This window comes from Stenella coeruleoalba, assembly GCF_951394435.1.
Source record: "Stenella coeruleoalba genome assembly, chromosome: 16".
Lineage (NCBI taxonomy): Eukaryota > Metazoa > Chordata > Mammalia > Artiodactyla > Delphinidae > Stenella > Stenella coeruleoalba.
Window position 1 is genome coordinate 30,107,821 of NC_137162.1, and position 16,878 is coordinate 30,124,698.

A 16,878-nucleotide genomic window follows, 5' to 3' on the forward strand; every position below is an offset into this window, starting at 1 on the left:
GTCCCACCCTCTCCTTCTCCCCCTGTGTCCTCATGTCCATTCTCTACGTCTGCGTCTCTGTTCCTGCCCTGCAAATAGGTTTATCTGTACCATTTTTCTAGATTCCACATATACGTGTTAATATATGATATTTGTTTTTCTCTTTCTGGCTTACGAAAGCACGGAGTCAAACTCTGGACCGCCAGAGAGGTCCTACATCATTGATCTTATAGGACTATATATTTGGTCAATCATTTCAAGTCAGCTAATCATCATTAATTTTATCAGAGGCTCAGTCACACATTTGGTAATGTGAGAAACAATCCTGTAAAACAGGCAGAATACAAGTAATATAGCTAGTAACATTAATAAAGTCATAAGTGTTTATGCTAAGAACTTCTCTTATGTGCAGGCTAGTATCTCCCCAGGTCGTCTAATCAGTCTGTTCTTCACTAATCGCTATCTTTAAGCGAAATGATACATTGGAATTGTACATAAAGTTCACCAAATATGTCTGTACACACAAGGATTGAGAAAGGAATGTTATTTTCTAAGGAGTTATATGGTTGGCGCCAGAAGAAAAATTGATCTTGTATTTCTGCTATTGGGGAGGTCTGGTTAATGCATAATGCAGATGCACAATGCACACTAGAGAGGAAGAAAGCCCAAACTGGCAGAGAAAATTTTTAAGTTTTTCTTGTCTTGCCTTAAAATGTGAATGTTTATTTTATCATTGGGAAAAGAGTGAATCAAAGACATTTGAGTTTGAACTCCAGCGCCACACTTATTATTTTGTATGTTACTTAACTTTCTAAGCCTCAGTGTCTTCCTCTATAAAATGAGAATAATCATCCCTTCCTCAACTGGTTAAATAAGAATCAAGATAACGTACATAAAAACTTAGCATAGGGCTTCGCTGGTGGCGCAGTGGTTGGGAGTCCGCCTGCCGATGCAGGGGACACGGGTTTGTGCCCCGGTCCGGGAGGATCCCGCATGCCGCGGAGCGGCTGGGCCCGTGGGCCATGGCCACTGAGCCTGCGCGTCCGGAGCCTGTGCTCCGCAACGGGAGAGGCCACAACAGTGAGAGGCCCGCGTATAGAAAAAAAAAAAACAAAAAAAAAACTTAGCATAGTGTTTAGTACATAAAAAGCACTCAACAAATGGTAGCTTTTCATCACTGCTCAGGTTATTGGGTTTTTTAAAATATTTATTTATTTATTTATGGCTGTGTTGGGTCTTAGTTGCGGCACGCAGGATCCTTCACTGGGGCATGTGGCCTTCTCTCTAGTTGTGGCACGCCAGCTCCAGAGCGCATGGGCTCTGTAGTTGCAGCACTCAGGCTTGGTTGCCCCTCAGCATGTGGGATCTTAGTTCCCGACCAGGGATCGAACCCGAGTCCCCTGCATTGGAAAGCTGATTCTTAACCACTGGACCTGAGGTTATTGTTGATGTTGTTTTTGTTTTTACGTTTAAAGTAACCAACAGACTAGAGGCATGGGTTTTCTCAAAAGATGACCAGACCCCTTGTAACCAATATTTTAAAATCATTCTTTCTTGAATCTAATTATTGCCACAACTAAGTAGAAGTACTGAACTGAAAGAATTGTTTAATTGTACGTACGGTGTTAAAAAACAAAATTCAACTGGATAAATTTTAAAGATCTTATGGGCTTTATTCAATGATTCATGAATTGGGCAGCATCCCACGTAGCAGATAGAAAGGAACTCTGAGGAGCTGTACAACGTGAAAGACCTTTATAGGCAGTGGGCCAAGGAAGTTATAGCTGAAAGCAGATTGGTTGTGGCAGCGTTCACCTTCCTTTCGGGCCGGGATGCAGGGGTCTATCAGAAAGATTACCTCACTAGTGCTGACCAGGTGAGTCCAGATTGCCTCATTTAAGATTCCATGTCTGGGAGAGGCTGAAACTGTAATTAAGTAAAGTATTAAGTTTGGGTTTAGTGACATAGGGCTTAGCATAGGTGACTCCCTTTGGGGCCTGTTGTCTTGTTTTTAACACTGAGAATATCTTAAACTTTTTTTTTGCCAAATAAACCATTCTAGGCAAAGGTCCATACAGATGGTTCAATTTCCCCTTTCAGTTACAAGACATGTTATTTCCTTTTCCTAACAAGACATCAAATAATTAACTAATACTTGCCTCTTATGTCCCAGAGGCCATAGCCACAGAGATGACCTCTTAGTATGATTCATCTCATGTAGCCCTTAAGCTTCAAATTATGGTCAAGGAAAGCTCCAAGATTCAGAGTTCTCCCTTGAATTCTGAGTTTTCTCTATGGAAAACCCTCAGAAATTATTTCTGTATTTACTTCTTAGAACTTGATTCTCCTTTTACTGAAAAGTGTCAATACATTCTCTATTGCCTTTTAAGAGCTAGCACCTACCAAATGCTAAGCATGTGGCAAATATTGTTCTTTGTCCACTACACAGATTAAGCCACGTAACCGGCATTACAGCCCCTATGATGTTGGAAACTGAGTAAAGTAACTTGCTTGTGGTCATGCAGCTGGTAAGTGGCAGAACTGGATCAAAATCCAGGCAGACTAGCTCCATGCTTTTAACACTATATTGCTTCTTATTAATTAGTTCTGCGAAATGTCTCATGTTTACCCCTTTCTTTCCATCCTCACTGATACCGCATTAGTTTTGAGACTCTCAGGATGTCTTAGCTACATTATTGCAATAGCTTCTGAGTTTCTCTGCTTCCAGTCTCTCTCTGATCATCTCTGGGTATCACTGCCAGTTTAATTTTCTTAAAACACTGGTTTTGGGCTTCCCTGGTGGCGCAGTGGTTGAGAGTCCACCTGCCGATGCGGGGGACATGGGTTCGTGCCCTGGTCTGGGAAGATCCCACATGCCGCGGAGCGGCTGGGCCCATGAGCCATAGCCGCTGCACGTCCGGAGCCTGTGCTCCGCAACAGGAGAGGCCACAACAGTGAGAGCCCCGCGTACCGCAAAAAACAAAACAAAACAAAAAAAAAACACTGGTTTTATTGTGTCACTGCTCTGATCAAGAAACTACATTTTTTTATTATGGTAAAATATATGTAATATTTATCATTTTAACCATTCATAAGTGTCCAATTCAGTGACATTAAATACATTCACAATGTTGTGTAACCATCACCACTCTCTATACCCAAAGCTTTTTCATCATCCCAACAAAAACTCTGTACCTGTTAAACAGTAACATCCTCTTCCCCTGGCTCTTGGTAACCTCTAGTCTACTTTCTGTGTGTACAAATTTGCAGATTCAAGAAACTACATTTTGCAAACCGTATCTTCTACTTTTTCAGGTCTATCCATAATTTGACCACAATCTATTTAACCTTATTTCTTCATATTTTCTAAATACACATTCTCCAATCTAATATCTGTTTTCTTGACACTCTGTTCCTCAACTATTGTAATTATATCCATGATTAACACCACACAGTTCAGCATGTTGAACCAGTGAGTTAGAGCTGGATTGAATCTTACAGATTTGCTAGTGCAATCTCATTTCACAGGCTAGAGAGCTTACCAACTTGCTTGAAGTCACATACAGTTGGTGGCAGAGATGGGATTTGAAAACAGAATCCAAATCTTTTAGAACTACAGTTTATTGAGCACTTACAATGTCAGACAAGTACTGAGCATTTTACATTGTATTTTCATACAAGTCTTGGGGAGACTTTATCATTATTACTATTATCATCCTTTCTACAGATTAGGAAATCCAAATTCAGAGAAGCAATTTGCTTACTCTCTTCATTCGCCTGCCTTCTCTTAATAATTAAGTATATAATAATTAAATACAGACTTGGATTTTTCCATGTACATGAACTTTTTCTTCTCCACATCGAGGCTGTAAATCTTATGAGAGCAGTGTTCATGTCTATTCTAGCCCGGCAGAACCTAGCATCATGCTGTATTCACATTGTTCGGTAAATAAACATATGGATAAACCGGTTGGTGTGCATGGTATTTGGGAGGATTTGTTCCAATCTTGGCCCTATATTTTAAATACAAAGTATATGAGTCATGACAACGGCAACACAAATCCGTATAATGAATGCAAAAGTGCCCTGGTATCATCACAATGCTGGCACAGGGCTGATACTCATGAAACTGCAGTTGCCCCATCCTGCGCTTCACAATTTACAAAGCCGCACCTCAAAAGTCAGTTTTGGGTTCTGTCCTTTAGCTCCGCGTCGGTGCCATTGACAACTGTGGAGATCGGAGAAGGATCGGAGCCGCTTGTGTAGGTGGTGACTGTTGCTTCTGACGCAGGTTTGGTTTTTGTTTGGTTTGGAGTTGGCATTTCAGCTAGGCTACCTCTTGGTAGGCGAGAACTGAGTTCTCCGGGTGGCTGAGGTAGCACCGTGGGTCAGCCCCACCCCTCTTTCTGGTATTTGGCCCAGGGTTCTCGCAACACTCAGCTCCGCACAAAGATGGCGTAGAGCCCAGGCTAGGCCAATGGAGAGTGGCGTTGCTCCCGGTTGCCTAGGTAACAGCCAATGGGCTGCGGGAATTGTGCCCAGTGCGGCTGCCCGGGATGGCGGCGTCAAGTGCGGCAGGCACTGGAGGTGGTGGCGGAGAGGCAGGTGGCAGGGGCGAGCCCGGCGGAGCGGAGGTCCGCCCCGCGTCAGGGCAAGACGGTCATCCCGGAAGGCCGAGCCCAGGTTGGCTGGCAGCGCGGGTGGGAGGGGGCCGGGAGAGTGTGGTCTGGGAGGAAGGGACTGAGGAGCCCAGCCCGAAATGACAGGGGCTGCGGGAGCGCGGCTCCATCCCGAGGGTTGCTGCCCCGGAGGTCCCAAACCCGGGCCTCCCGTCTCTACCGCGGGGTCCGAGACCCGAGCCCATGGCCTCCGGGATAGAGATCGGGGTACGTGGGCGCTGTGTGCAGAGGAGATCGCAGACCAGTGTGAGCTAAAGACCCCTCCCGCCCTGGAGAGCGGACCCGGGGTGAGGGAAGTAGCGGTGCTGGAAAGCCAGAACCGGGTGGGAGAAGGACTGGGGAGGTCGACGAGTAAGTGTTGCCTTGTTGCGGTCTAGGGCTTTGTTTGCTCTGGGTCCGCCTCTGTCACACTCTGGTGGAGAGACGTCCCTCACACACATCCTTGGGAAGTAGGATGCTTAAATTAGTTGATGGTGGCATCCCTACTGTCTAGCATCTCCAAACTGCTTAGGTACCACCGGGAGTAACTCGGTTGTATTAGAACCCAGCCCAGGAATTTTACTTTCTCATGAAATAGAATAGTATCCTGGCAGTCCCCATCACCCCAAGGCGTCTGGGCTTTTTCTGTTTGTTTTGTTTTGTTTTGACCTTCTTTCTGGTGTCAGGATTTTCTTCCCACTTTCTTCAGTCTAGCTGTCCCACAGTCTTCCTAAATAAGACCTTTATCTAGTAGCGGTACATTTGTTTACTTTTCCAGTGGAAGGAAGAATTACAGTGAAAGAGACTTACAGACTTAAAACAAAGACAGTTATTTTAAGCTCACTTAAAATACTTTGAAAAGAACATTTGACCTTTTGTTCTAGGTCCATTACAAACCTGATTTTTGTTCATCAAAGCCTTCATTTTCTTTTCTTTAGGATTCTAAATGCCTAAGAGCTGCTTTCTTTATAACTGAAAGAATTTCAAGACTGTCACCCTGGGGAGGGTGGCTTTAGGGGGACAATGTGAAGCTATATGTAGATAGTTAAGGTGGATGCCTCCAAAAAATATTCTTAAACTGAAAATCTATTCTCTTTTATGTTAGTTTTTTTTTTTTATTAATCCTCTGGATTTGGACACAGGTTACTGTGGATGCATAAATATTTTTTAACCAGTTTGATTTCTGAAATTAAAAAAAAAAGACAAATGGAATGGAAACAAAAGTTCTCATTCCTGTCTTCGAGTTCTGTTTGGAAATGTCTGGGCCGGGAGAAAATAAAGATAGCAAGGATATAGTCTATTGTGCAGACTAATAGTGTGTTGGTTTATAGGCACAAAATAGTCATTTTCTTTTAGATAAATGTTTGGATTGATCCTTTGCAACCCACCTATCAAGAGAGAGAAAGGGTGGGCATCTGTTAAGAAGCATGAATCATCTTGGCTTTGTAACTAGATTCCACATGTAAATCTGAAGCCTAAACTCCTAGGCCATCTGTTCTCTTTAAAAAGATTTTTTGAGGGCTTCCCTGGTGGTGCAGTGGTTGAGAGTCCACCTGCCGATGCAGGGGACACGGGTTCGTGCCCTGGTCTGGGAGGATCCCACATGCCGCAGAGCGGCTGGGCCCGTGAGCCATGGCCGCTGAGCCTGCGCGTCCGGAGCCTGTGCTTCCCAGCGGGAGAGGCCACAACGGTGAGAGGCCCGCGTACCGCAAAGAAGATTTTTTGAATAGCTGATACAAATACTGATTTGCATTCCTTATTTCTTTTTAATATACATTTATTTATTTTTGGCTGCGTTGCGTCTTTCTTGCTGTGCACGGGCTTTCTTTTCTCTAGTTGCGGGCAGGCTGCTCATTGCAGTGACTTCTCTTGTTGCAGAGCATGGGCTTAGTTGCTCTGCGGCATATGGGGTCTTCCTGGACCAGGGCTCGAACCTGTGTCTCCTGCATTGGCAGGCAGATTCTTAACCACTGTGCCACCAGGGAAGTCCCTGCATTCCTTTAAAGTATTGGTTTTTTTAGTCTGCATCAGCACTGGCTATACTTTATTAAACTAGATTTGTCTCAAGGACCATGGTTACTGATAGAGTTCTTTTTGGGGTCAGTGGCTATACAGCTATTAATTAGCATGGCTAACTACAGAAGTCATACATGAAAACCCTGATTTTGCCTCAGGCAGTGACAATATCAATTATTTGGACACACGTAGAAGTTTCAAGTCAAGTGTGTTCAACCATGGCCTGAGACACATGGAGTGTACATGTGTTTCCTTTAATTAGCACTTCTAATTGTGTTCTTGGGAATGGACATCGTTTTGACAAGCAGCTGTTGAAGTTTGCTATATCTCCCTAGAACAAAAAGGAATGGGAATTTGTAGTATGTGCTTTTGAAAACAAATGGGAGAGGATGGCGGCAGGGATAGGTTGAGGGATGATGTTCCCATTACAATTGCTGTGTAACTGATTACCCCAAACTTAGCTGCTTAAAACAACCATAGGATGCTCACAGATTCTGTGAGTCAGGAATTGGGAGGTAATCTCTCTCTCTCCTCCATGATACATCAGCTGGGATGTGGGCTCAGTGGCTGGGGACTGGAATCCCTGAAGGCTCCTTCACTCACTCCTGGTGCCTGGGCTAGGATGATTCAGAGATGAGGACTGCCAACTGGAAGCACCAGCACATGTGACTTTTTATGTGGCTCGGCCTCCACTGAGCCTGGTAGCCTCAGGATAATCAGACTACTTATGTGGTGGCTTAGGTCTCCAAGCTCAAGTTTACCAGTTAGCAAGATGGAAATTGCATTACCTTGTATGATCTAACCTCAGAACACACCATCACTTCCATCACGTTCTATTGGTTGAAGCAATCACAAACCTAGCCAGATTCATAAATGAGGAGTTAGCCACTACTTTTTGATGGGGCAGTGGCAAGGTCAAATTGTAGAAGAATGTATAAGACAGGAGATACGATTGAGAATATCTTTGGAAAATTCAGTCCACTCTATTTGGTAATGAGAAGCTAATCTTTCAAGTTTCATTGGCTTCTTTGAAATATTTAGGATATGTTGCCCAAGAGCTAACAGCATACCAGAAGAGTGGCTAGGTTTACAGTTGGAGGGGCTGGGTAGTACTCAGTCCCTAGTAATCCTCAAACTGGAGAAGAACCGTTCCCTTTCTTTCAAGTTCCTTCTACTGGTGGGATGCCACTGTTTAGAAGTTTTACATAGCCTTGAGAAAAAGTAAACGCACAAGAGGCTGAGCCCCTGTGTAGTCAGTCTGGCTCCTCAAATTGCACTGAAATAACTCCTTCCAAAACTTCGAGTGAGGCTTCCCTGGTGGCGCAGTGGTTGAGAGTCCGCCTGCCGATGCAGGGGACGCGGGTTCGTTCCCCGGTCCGGGAGGATCCCACATGCCGTGGAGCGGCTGGGCCCGTGAGCCAGGGCCGCTGAGCCTGTGCATCTGGAGCCTATGCTCTGCAACGGGAGAGGCCACAACAGTGAGAGGCCCGCGTACCGCAAAAACAAAACAAAACAAAACAAAAAAACTTGGAGTGAAGACAAGTTAGTCAGCTGCTGCTGAACATTGAAAGGAAATGTCCTTATCTTATCATCTTCCTGTAGAAATAATGATTTTGCATTTATGTGTCAGAACGGTTGTTTTGTTCTAAGATTTAGTAGAAGATGTAACCATTCATATTCTGACTTATTTTGAAGGAACGAAATAGCTCAGATTTGTGCCATAAGCTGACTTTTAGTTCTCTGATGTAATTAGTTCTCAGAAGAGCTGATGGTGACCTCTAGCTGTCAACATGCCTTTCTGGACTGGAAAGCGTTTTCCTCTGTACTTTCGATGGAAAACTGCTTCTCTTCCTCTCATTAATGTTGTATTTGCGATGGAGTCATGTTGACCTCTACCCCAGGCATACTCTGATGCTGGGCTGATGATAAGAGGCTCGTGAGCCTGAAATTAGATGCTGACCTTGTGGAACATTGATGGGACAGAGATGGCACACCAGGTGCCAGCCACTGAGAAAATAGCCCCCCAGAGGTACTGAGGGGCATTAAGACAAGAAAATGATCCTGATCTTGGGATGTCTTCTACAATGTGAGGGACCCTGAACATGGAGCTCCTGAGTAACTAGAAAAGTGAGAAAATCGCTGTTGTACCAATGGGAGTGACTCCAAACATCACCAAAAGAGCTTCCACAAAGCTGGCCTTCATTATGGGGGTAGAAATGAATGTCTCTCCATGTTTGGGTGAGAGCACAGGGCTTCTGCTCTGTTCAGGCCAGACTGTCTACACATCAGACCATTTCTGAGCTTTCAGCATCTGCATCAAAATCATTATGACATAGGCCAAAATTAGAATATCCCATAGGGTGCTGATAAAGAACAGATGAGTGGCTATAATTTACTTTTCCCCTACTTAGTACTTACCTCATTAGTCAAAATTGCTGATATTTTTTCAAAGTGTCATTTGAATTTGTAAGGAAACACAAAAGATCCTGAATAGCCAAAGCAACCTTGAGAAAGAACAACAAAGCTGGAAGTATCATGCTCCCTGATTTCAAACTATACTACAAAGTTACAGAAATCAAAATAGGATGGTACTGGCACAGAAACAGGCACATAGATCAATGGAATAGAATAGATGGCCCAGAAATGAACCCACACTTATATGGGCAATTAGTCTACCACAGAGGAGGCAAGAATATACCATAAGGAAAACACACTCTTCAATAAATGGTGTTGGGAAAACTGGACAGCTACATGCAGAAGAATCAAATTGGACTACTTTCTCACACCATATACAAACAAACAAACAAACCCTCAAAATGGAGTAAAGATTTAAATGTAAGTCATGACACCATAAAACTCCTAGAAGAAAATGTAGGCAGTATGCTCTTTGACATCAGTCTTAGCAATATTTTTATGGATACATCTCCTCAGGTTAGGGAAACAAAAGCAAAAATAAACAGATGGGACTTAGTCAAACTAAAAAGCTTTTGCACAGTGGAGGAAACTATCAACAAAATGAAAAGACCACCTAGTAAATGGAAGAAGATATTTGCAAACAATGTACTTGATAAGGGGTTAATATCCAAAATATACAAAGAACTCATAAAACTCAACATCAAAAAATCACACAGCCTGATTTAAAAATGGGCAGAGGTCCTGAATAGACATTTTTCCAAAGGAGACATACAGATGGCCAAGAGGCACATGAAAAGATGTTCAACATCACTAACCATCAGGGAAATGCAAATCAAAACCTCAATGAGATATCACCTCACAACTGTCAGAATGGCTGTTATCAAAAAGATAACAAATTACAGGTGTTGGGGAGGATGTGGAGAAAAGGGAACCCTCGTGCACTGTTGGTGGGGATGTAAATTGGTGCAGCCACTGTGGAAAACAGTATGGTGGTTCCTCAAAAAATTAAAAACAGAACTACCATATGAGTGGAAGTGGAGCACTTCCACTCCTGGGTATTTATCTGAAGAAAATGAAAACAGTTCTTAGAAAAGATACATGCACCCCTATATTCATTGCAGCATTGTTTACAGTAGCCAAAATATGGAAGCAATCTAAGTGTCCATCAATAAATGAATGGGTAAAGAAGATGTGGTATGTGTGTATATATTCCATATATATATATATATATATATATATATATATATATATACACACACACACACACACACACAATGGAGATATATATATATATATATATATATATATATATATATATGAATACTACTCAGCCATAAAAAAGAAAAAATGAAATCTTGCCATTTGTGACAATATGGGTGGACATAGAGGGTATTATGCTAAATGAAATAAATCAGAGAAAGACAAATGCCATATGATTTCACTTATACGTGGAATCTAAAAAACAAAGAAAAATGAATAAACATAACAAAACAAACAAAGTCATAGATACAGAGAAGAAACAGGTGTTTGCCAGAGGGGAGGGGGTGGAGAGATCAGAGAAATAAGTGAGGGAGATTAGGAGGTACAAACTTCCAGTTACCAAAAAAAAAAAAAAAAAAAGGAAAGAAAGAGAAATAGGGATTGCATTTTCAAAAATATGTCAAATGATTCTATTTGTTTCTTTATATTTATTGATGTTTTGGGTATCTTAACTCCCTTCTTATAGAATATCCTTGAGTATAATTATTCTTTTACCCTCATATGAAGCTGTACCTAGCCAGTCTCCAAATGTTACCAGGTTTTTTTGTTTATCCTGTGATAATCATTCCTGCTCCCATTACCCTGTTATCTCCCTAGATCAGGCTTTATGATCTCATACCTGGGTATATCAGTTAGCTTTTGCTAGGTGTGTTATTACACACCATCCCCAAAACATAGTGGCTACAACAACCATTTCTTTAGTCCGTGATTCTGTGGGTCAGTAATTTGGGGCTGGGCTCAGGAGGGCAGCTCTTCTAGTCTTGTCTGAGCTCACCCATGCATCTGTGGTCAGCTGGGACAGCTGCTCCACGTGGCCTCTCACCATCTGGCAGACTAGCCTGGGCTCATTCACATGGAGGCAGAACAGTTCCAAGTGCAATAAGAGAGCAAGCCCAACAAACAAATGCTTTTCAAACCTCTGCTACGTCACCTTTGCTAATGTTCCATTAGCGAAAGCAAGTCAGATAACCCACCCAGATCCAACAGGCAGAGGAATAAATAAGCTGCCTCTTAATGGAGGATCTGCCATATCTGCAAGGGCATGGATGGAGGGAGAACACTTTGTGCCCATTTTTACAATTGACTAAATGATCACATCTCCTGCCTTGCAGCTTTTCTGGCTGTAGGCGTTTGCTGTTCCAGCCCATCCTGCTTCCTTCTGCCACATTCATTTTCCTTAGACTCTGCTTTCATATTTCGTATTATAACCCCCAGAGGTTTCTTCTCTTCCATACCTTATCAGCTATCAACCCTTCTGCCTAGCTTTCAAAGGTCTCCTTAAGCTGGCCTGACCCTAAAAGCAGAGCACATGGTACAGGGGAAAAAGAACTAGCGGCAGTCAGGGGAGGCATGGGCACGAGTTCCATCATCATCATTGTTCTCTAACTAGTTTTTAACCTCTTGGGGCTTCTGTTTTCTCCAAATGTTTCTCCCTCCAAAATGAGGGAGTTTGGATTAAATCTGAGAGGTTCTTTTCAGATTTAAGATTTAGGCTGGGTGTACATAGATGAATTTGTTTCCTGTTACTCCCTAAATAAACCTTCAACTCGAATAAGACCCGGCTTCTTAATTCCCACCGCACATGTCGTGTTTATATTGCTCTTTGTGCTTTCATTCCCCATGTTTTCTCAGTCTGGCATTGCCCTTTGCGTTCTTCACTGCTTGTTTTAAATTCTGCCTGTCCCTTTTCTTTGTAATCTCTGCCATCCAGTTTGGCACTTAATTATATTATCTCTCCTATTCAGTGTTTCAGTTGTTAGTCTTATCAGCTAGATTATAAACTCAACGAGGAACGAGACTACATTTTATACATTGACTAAGCACATAGTAGGTATCAAGCAAATATTTACAAATTAATCGTAAATTTCCATCCCAGGTCTTAGAAAATTGGAACCGGCTGAAGACTTTTAAGACAAGTAGGAGGATAAGACTGCTTGGGCAGAGGTGGCGATGATGGTGGTGGCGGTTGGAGAGGGGGGATTTTTGTTAAATGTAATCAAGGCAGTTTACACTTACCAGGCTGGTAGCCTTTCGAAGGTATCTATAAAATTGCTTTACAGGCCTTTCCTCCAGCCATCCTATGACACTGGTTCTCCTCTGCTTATTTCTTGCAGTTTTCATCCTTCTGTAAGCTGTCACCATGACCCTGACAAAAGGTTCCTTCACCTACTCCAGTGGGGAGGAATATCGTGGCGAGTGGAAGGAGGGTGAGAGGACCCGTGGGGAACATCCAGTGATGAACACTTCCTTTGGCTGAGGGACAAATACATCAGGATATATATAGGACAACTTTACGAGTCTTCATTTCTAACTTCTAAAGCCAAAGAGTGCCCTTCCTTTATTTGATTTTAGGATTATAAATAAAGGAATTGGAAAATGCTATTGTTACTCCAATCTCCAGAAATAAGTTAAATCTTCCCACTTCTAAATTTGAAGTGTTTTAACACTCTTTTTTTTTTTTTTTTTTTTTTTTGCCACGCCTCGTGGCTTGCAGGATCTTAGTTCCCGACCAGGGATTGAACCTGGGCCTATGTCAGTGAAAGTGTTGAGTCCTAACCACTGGCCTGCCAGGAGAACCCCCAACACTCTTTTTTTTTTTTTTTTTTTTTTTTTTTTTTGCGGTACGCGGACCTCACACTGTTGTGGCCTCTCCAGTTGCGGAGCACAGGCTCCGGACGCGCAGGCTCAGCGGCCATGGCTCACGGGACTACCCGCTCTGCAGCATGTGGGATCTTCCCGGACTGAGACACGAACCCAGATCTCCTGCATCGGCAGGCGGACTCTCAACCACTGCGCCACCAGGGAAGCCCCCCCAACACTCTTTTACCCTTTAGTGGTATTACTTGGGAATTGTTTTTATAAATGCTAAGGTACTCAGCAGAGCAAAATGAATTATTTTTAGGGCCCATAAGTTGCAAAGTACAGATTCATTGTAATGACTTGATTCTAGTGAATCTTAAGGAAGAAATTAGGGCAGACACTCAAGAGCAGATGACATTCATTGCCTTGAATTTCCTGTGACAGCTCATTACATTTGGAAGTATCTATTCATAGGAAGGGCAGAATTCCTCCAGCCTGAGGCTATACAGGAAGCACTTTAATGATGTTCAGTTTGGAAACAGTCTGGCCACTTAAAAGTCTCACGGGTCCAGTCCTAGCAAACCCGGAACTGCCCCGAGGAGACTTGACTCTCTATAGTTGTGCCAACGAAGAGCAGTTCACACTCTTTCCAGACGCCTCATTCTTTTCATGGTAGATCCCTGCAGCTGATGAATTTTTGAGCCTTGAGAGGAGAAATTGTGACATGGGACGTGACCTTGCCTCCGTACATCCACAGCCTTTTCTCCTGCCTCCCAAACACCTACTGTCCCCTTTAACGTGACCTTTTAAGGGGAGAGGCTTCTCGAGGCTCTGCTGGGCAGTCTCTATCCACCAAAAGAGCGCCCTTGTACCCGGAATGGCATTGCTGCTTCTCCAGTATCTTGCTCTGTTCTCTGGTCAGTTCAGTGGGTAAGCACAGCCCTATTGATGGAACAAAGCTCAAACTAGTATTGCCAGTCAGGCTGTTAGGTTTGCCCAGCAGCTTCATGGTGTTGGAGGGTACTTTAATTTTTTTCTCAGAGTGTCAAGGCAGTTAAGTGTCGAGGGCTCCAGAGTCAGTCTGCCAGCTGCATTTGCTGTCTTGCTCTACCACTTTTAGTTGCTCTGTGATCTTGAGTAAGTTTTTTATCTTCTCCTTGCCTTGGTTTCTGCATCTGTTAATGGGAATAATAATAGTATTGGGCCTACCTCCTAAGGTTGTTGTGAGGATTAAATAAGATGATAAATACAAAGTGCTCGGAAGAGTGCGTGGCACATAGTGAAGGCCCTGTGAAGTTAGCTATTGTGATTTTTATTTAAATTTTTTTTAAGCTATTGTGATTTTTCAGTGCTCTCTTATCTTCATACTTCATACATCATATGAAGTATGATGTATGAAGTATCATATGAAATCATCATATGATTTTTCAGTGCTCTCTTAACTTCATACTTCATACATCAGTCACAATCTGATGGTTGTGACTTAAGAAGGGAAGATCTTAGAGGCCAGCTTATTACTCTGGGTAATAGTTCTCTGCCCTGCTAATGTCACTGCTTCTCTTCTTTCCTTTGTGGGTGGGGTGATGCAAGGCAAAGGATGTTGGACTGTGAGAGGGGACCCTGAAGCTGCCCCATCCCAACCTGACACCTGTCTTCTCTTTGCTCAGGCCGCAGACATGGTTTTGGTCAGCTGATGTTTGCAGATGGTGGCGCGTACCTGGGCCATTTTGAGAATGGGCTCTTTAATGGCTTCGGGGTACTAACCTTCTCAGATGGCTCGAGGTGGGTACTGGGTCATCATTCCTTTCTCAGCCTTAAACTAGGGAAGGGAAGTTCTGTTCTAAAAGGGACAGTGAGAAACACCTGGTCAAACCTGAGCTGGTCCCGGGCCCTCTGAAAACAGGCAAGGAGCAGCGTTCGTTCTTTTATTGGTTACTTTATAAATACATCTAAAATTTGAAATGGCAAGGAGGTCAGTGACCTCCCACCCCACCACTGTCCTCTTAGGTTATTTCCTTGAGATTAGAGCCTCGTATCATACACACTCTCTGACCCCTCTCTGCTGGCTGGGTGGGTGGGAGCTCTGGAAGAGTGGAATCAGCTTTGCTCCTTGGTGTTGATAACCACACATTTGGTGTTGGCAGCTGCCTGACTCAGTTATCCTGAAGGCTGACATCTCGTGTTTCTGCAGGTATGAGGGGGAGTTTGCCCAGGGCAAGTTCAACGGCGTCGGAGTCTTCATTCGACATGACAACATGACCTTTGAGGGGGAATTTAAAAACGGCAGAGTGGATGGTTTGGGTAAGTTGCGGGCCAGCAGGACAGGTGACTGACAAGCATAAATGGGTGGAAGGACACTTTTGCAGCTTTAATCCTCCTGTGGATGCCCAGCAATGCATAGTGACTGGGTGCCAATGCCGGGTCATCAGACTCACCAATAGAGTACCCAAGGGCTGCAAACTTTTCTCTCCCTCCGCCTCTACGTAGCAAGCAGACCTCCCAGCCACTAATGCCACTGTCTCACCCATATTTTCTCTGTCCCCCTCAAAGGCCTGCTGACTTTCCCCGATGGTTCTCACGGAATACCCCGCAACGAAGGTCTGTTCGAGAACAACAAGCTTTTGCGGCGCGAGAAGTGCTCGGCGGTGGTTCAGCGGGCCCAGAGCGCCTCCAAGTCAGCCCGGAGCCTCACCGCCTGACGTGGCGCTGCGCCCAGCTAACAGCAACGCCCCACCACCCGCTGGGGGTGAACAAAAGAATCCGATGTGAGAGGAGATGAGAATGACCATGGAGCAGAAGTCCCGGGAGGGGCCCCGTCACCTGCCAGGCAGGGCTTCGGTTACAGAAGGTCTGAGGCTCGGGCCGCTGGCCTTGCAGCAGTGGTACCCGGTGTGCCCTGCCCTTCTCTTGCTCGTTGGTACTCTCTGTCCCTAAAACCATGGGTCACCCGGTGCAGACCTGCTACTTCATTTTCTGCCAAGTGATACAGAGTCTCTTCCTTCCACCTCTATTTGGGGCAGATGATCCCAGCTCCAGATTAGGGCCAGTGCTCTGTACTGCCCTGGAGAAATAAGGAAAACGATAGGAGTGGCTTAGACAGTACAGCGGTCCTGAGAAAGTCAAGGCCAGAGCTTTTCTGTATGTTACCCCTGCATTCGCTTCTGGTTGGCATCATGGCCCCAGGCCTTCTACTTTGTCTGACCAGACTGGTCCTCGTGTCTGCTTATTGCCCCTGTGAAGGGTTCGGTGAATGCTATTTCCCTCTCCCTTGACTTTACAAACATAATTTGTGCTCCTCTCTCCTTCCTTAGACATGGGAAAGGATCCCTTTAGTCAGAAAGAAACCGATATAAACAGTCACCTTATAACTTGTATTTATAACTAACTCCAGGGCAAGGGCAGATATCTGTGGGTCCCATCAGGCCCTGTCATGGAGTGAACTAAATCCTTAAGGATGGCTTGGGCTGACACAGCTTCTTCCCAGTGGCCCAGTAGGTCAGACCCACCTCAACCCCTTGGGGTTCAGGTAGAATTGGACCCATCATGGGATGGCAGTGAACTAAAAGAGCATTTGGTTCACTGTAACTCTTGCACCATGAGCCTTGGCCATCAGGCCTAGGGATCAGATCTTGATCGACTGGATCCCTGCACAGTTCATCACAGAGGCCTCCAGTTACCCTGTGACCCAAACATGCCCCCCCAGCCCCTTATTCTCACACTGAATGTCTCCTCAACAGCAGATTGTGGTGGAAATTAGAGCCGTGTGCCTCTATTTATTCTCTGAATTGTACTGTAGAAACAAGTGTTTATGAGGACTAAACAATCACCAGAACTGCCTATACTTAGTTTTCTTGACTCTCTTGCTGTACACCCTTATGAATATTGACCCATTTGCTGTTTCTAAAAGTTAATTATAGATGGGGGCTTGAAACTGACACTGCACACTTTACTACATAATATCATCTAATTC

General features: G+C 44.1%; 1 protein-coding gene across 2 annotated transcripts; it reads left to right on the forward strand.

Annotated features, from left to right (window-relative positions):
• The first annotated feature begins 4,537 nt into the window (after positions 1 to 4,537).
• MORN4 (MORN repeat containing 4) lies at positions 4,538 to 16,745 on the forward strand. 2 transcript variants are annotated; one of them, XM_079900436.1, is made up of 5 exons: positions 4,538 to 4,662; positions 12,443 to 12,535; positions 14,576 to 14,690; positions 15,100 to 15,209; positions 15,459 to 16,745. In XM_079900436.1, exons 2-5 carry the CDS (start codon positions 12,469 to 12,471, stop codon positions 15,605 to 15,607), a joined length of 441 nt encoding a protein of 146 aa, XP_079756562.1. In that variant the 5' UTR covers positions 4,538 to 4,662; positions 12,443 to 12,468; the 3' UTR covers positions 15,608 to 16,745. The 2 variants fall into 2 exon arrangements, with proteins under 2 accessions (XP_079756562.1, XP_079756563.1); XM_079900437.1 differs by having other exon boundaries at positions 12,443 to 12,484.
• Positions 16,746 to 16,878: the final 133 nt, after the last annotated feature.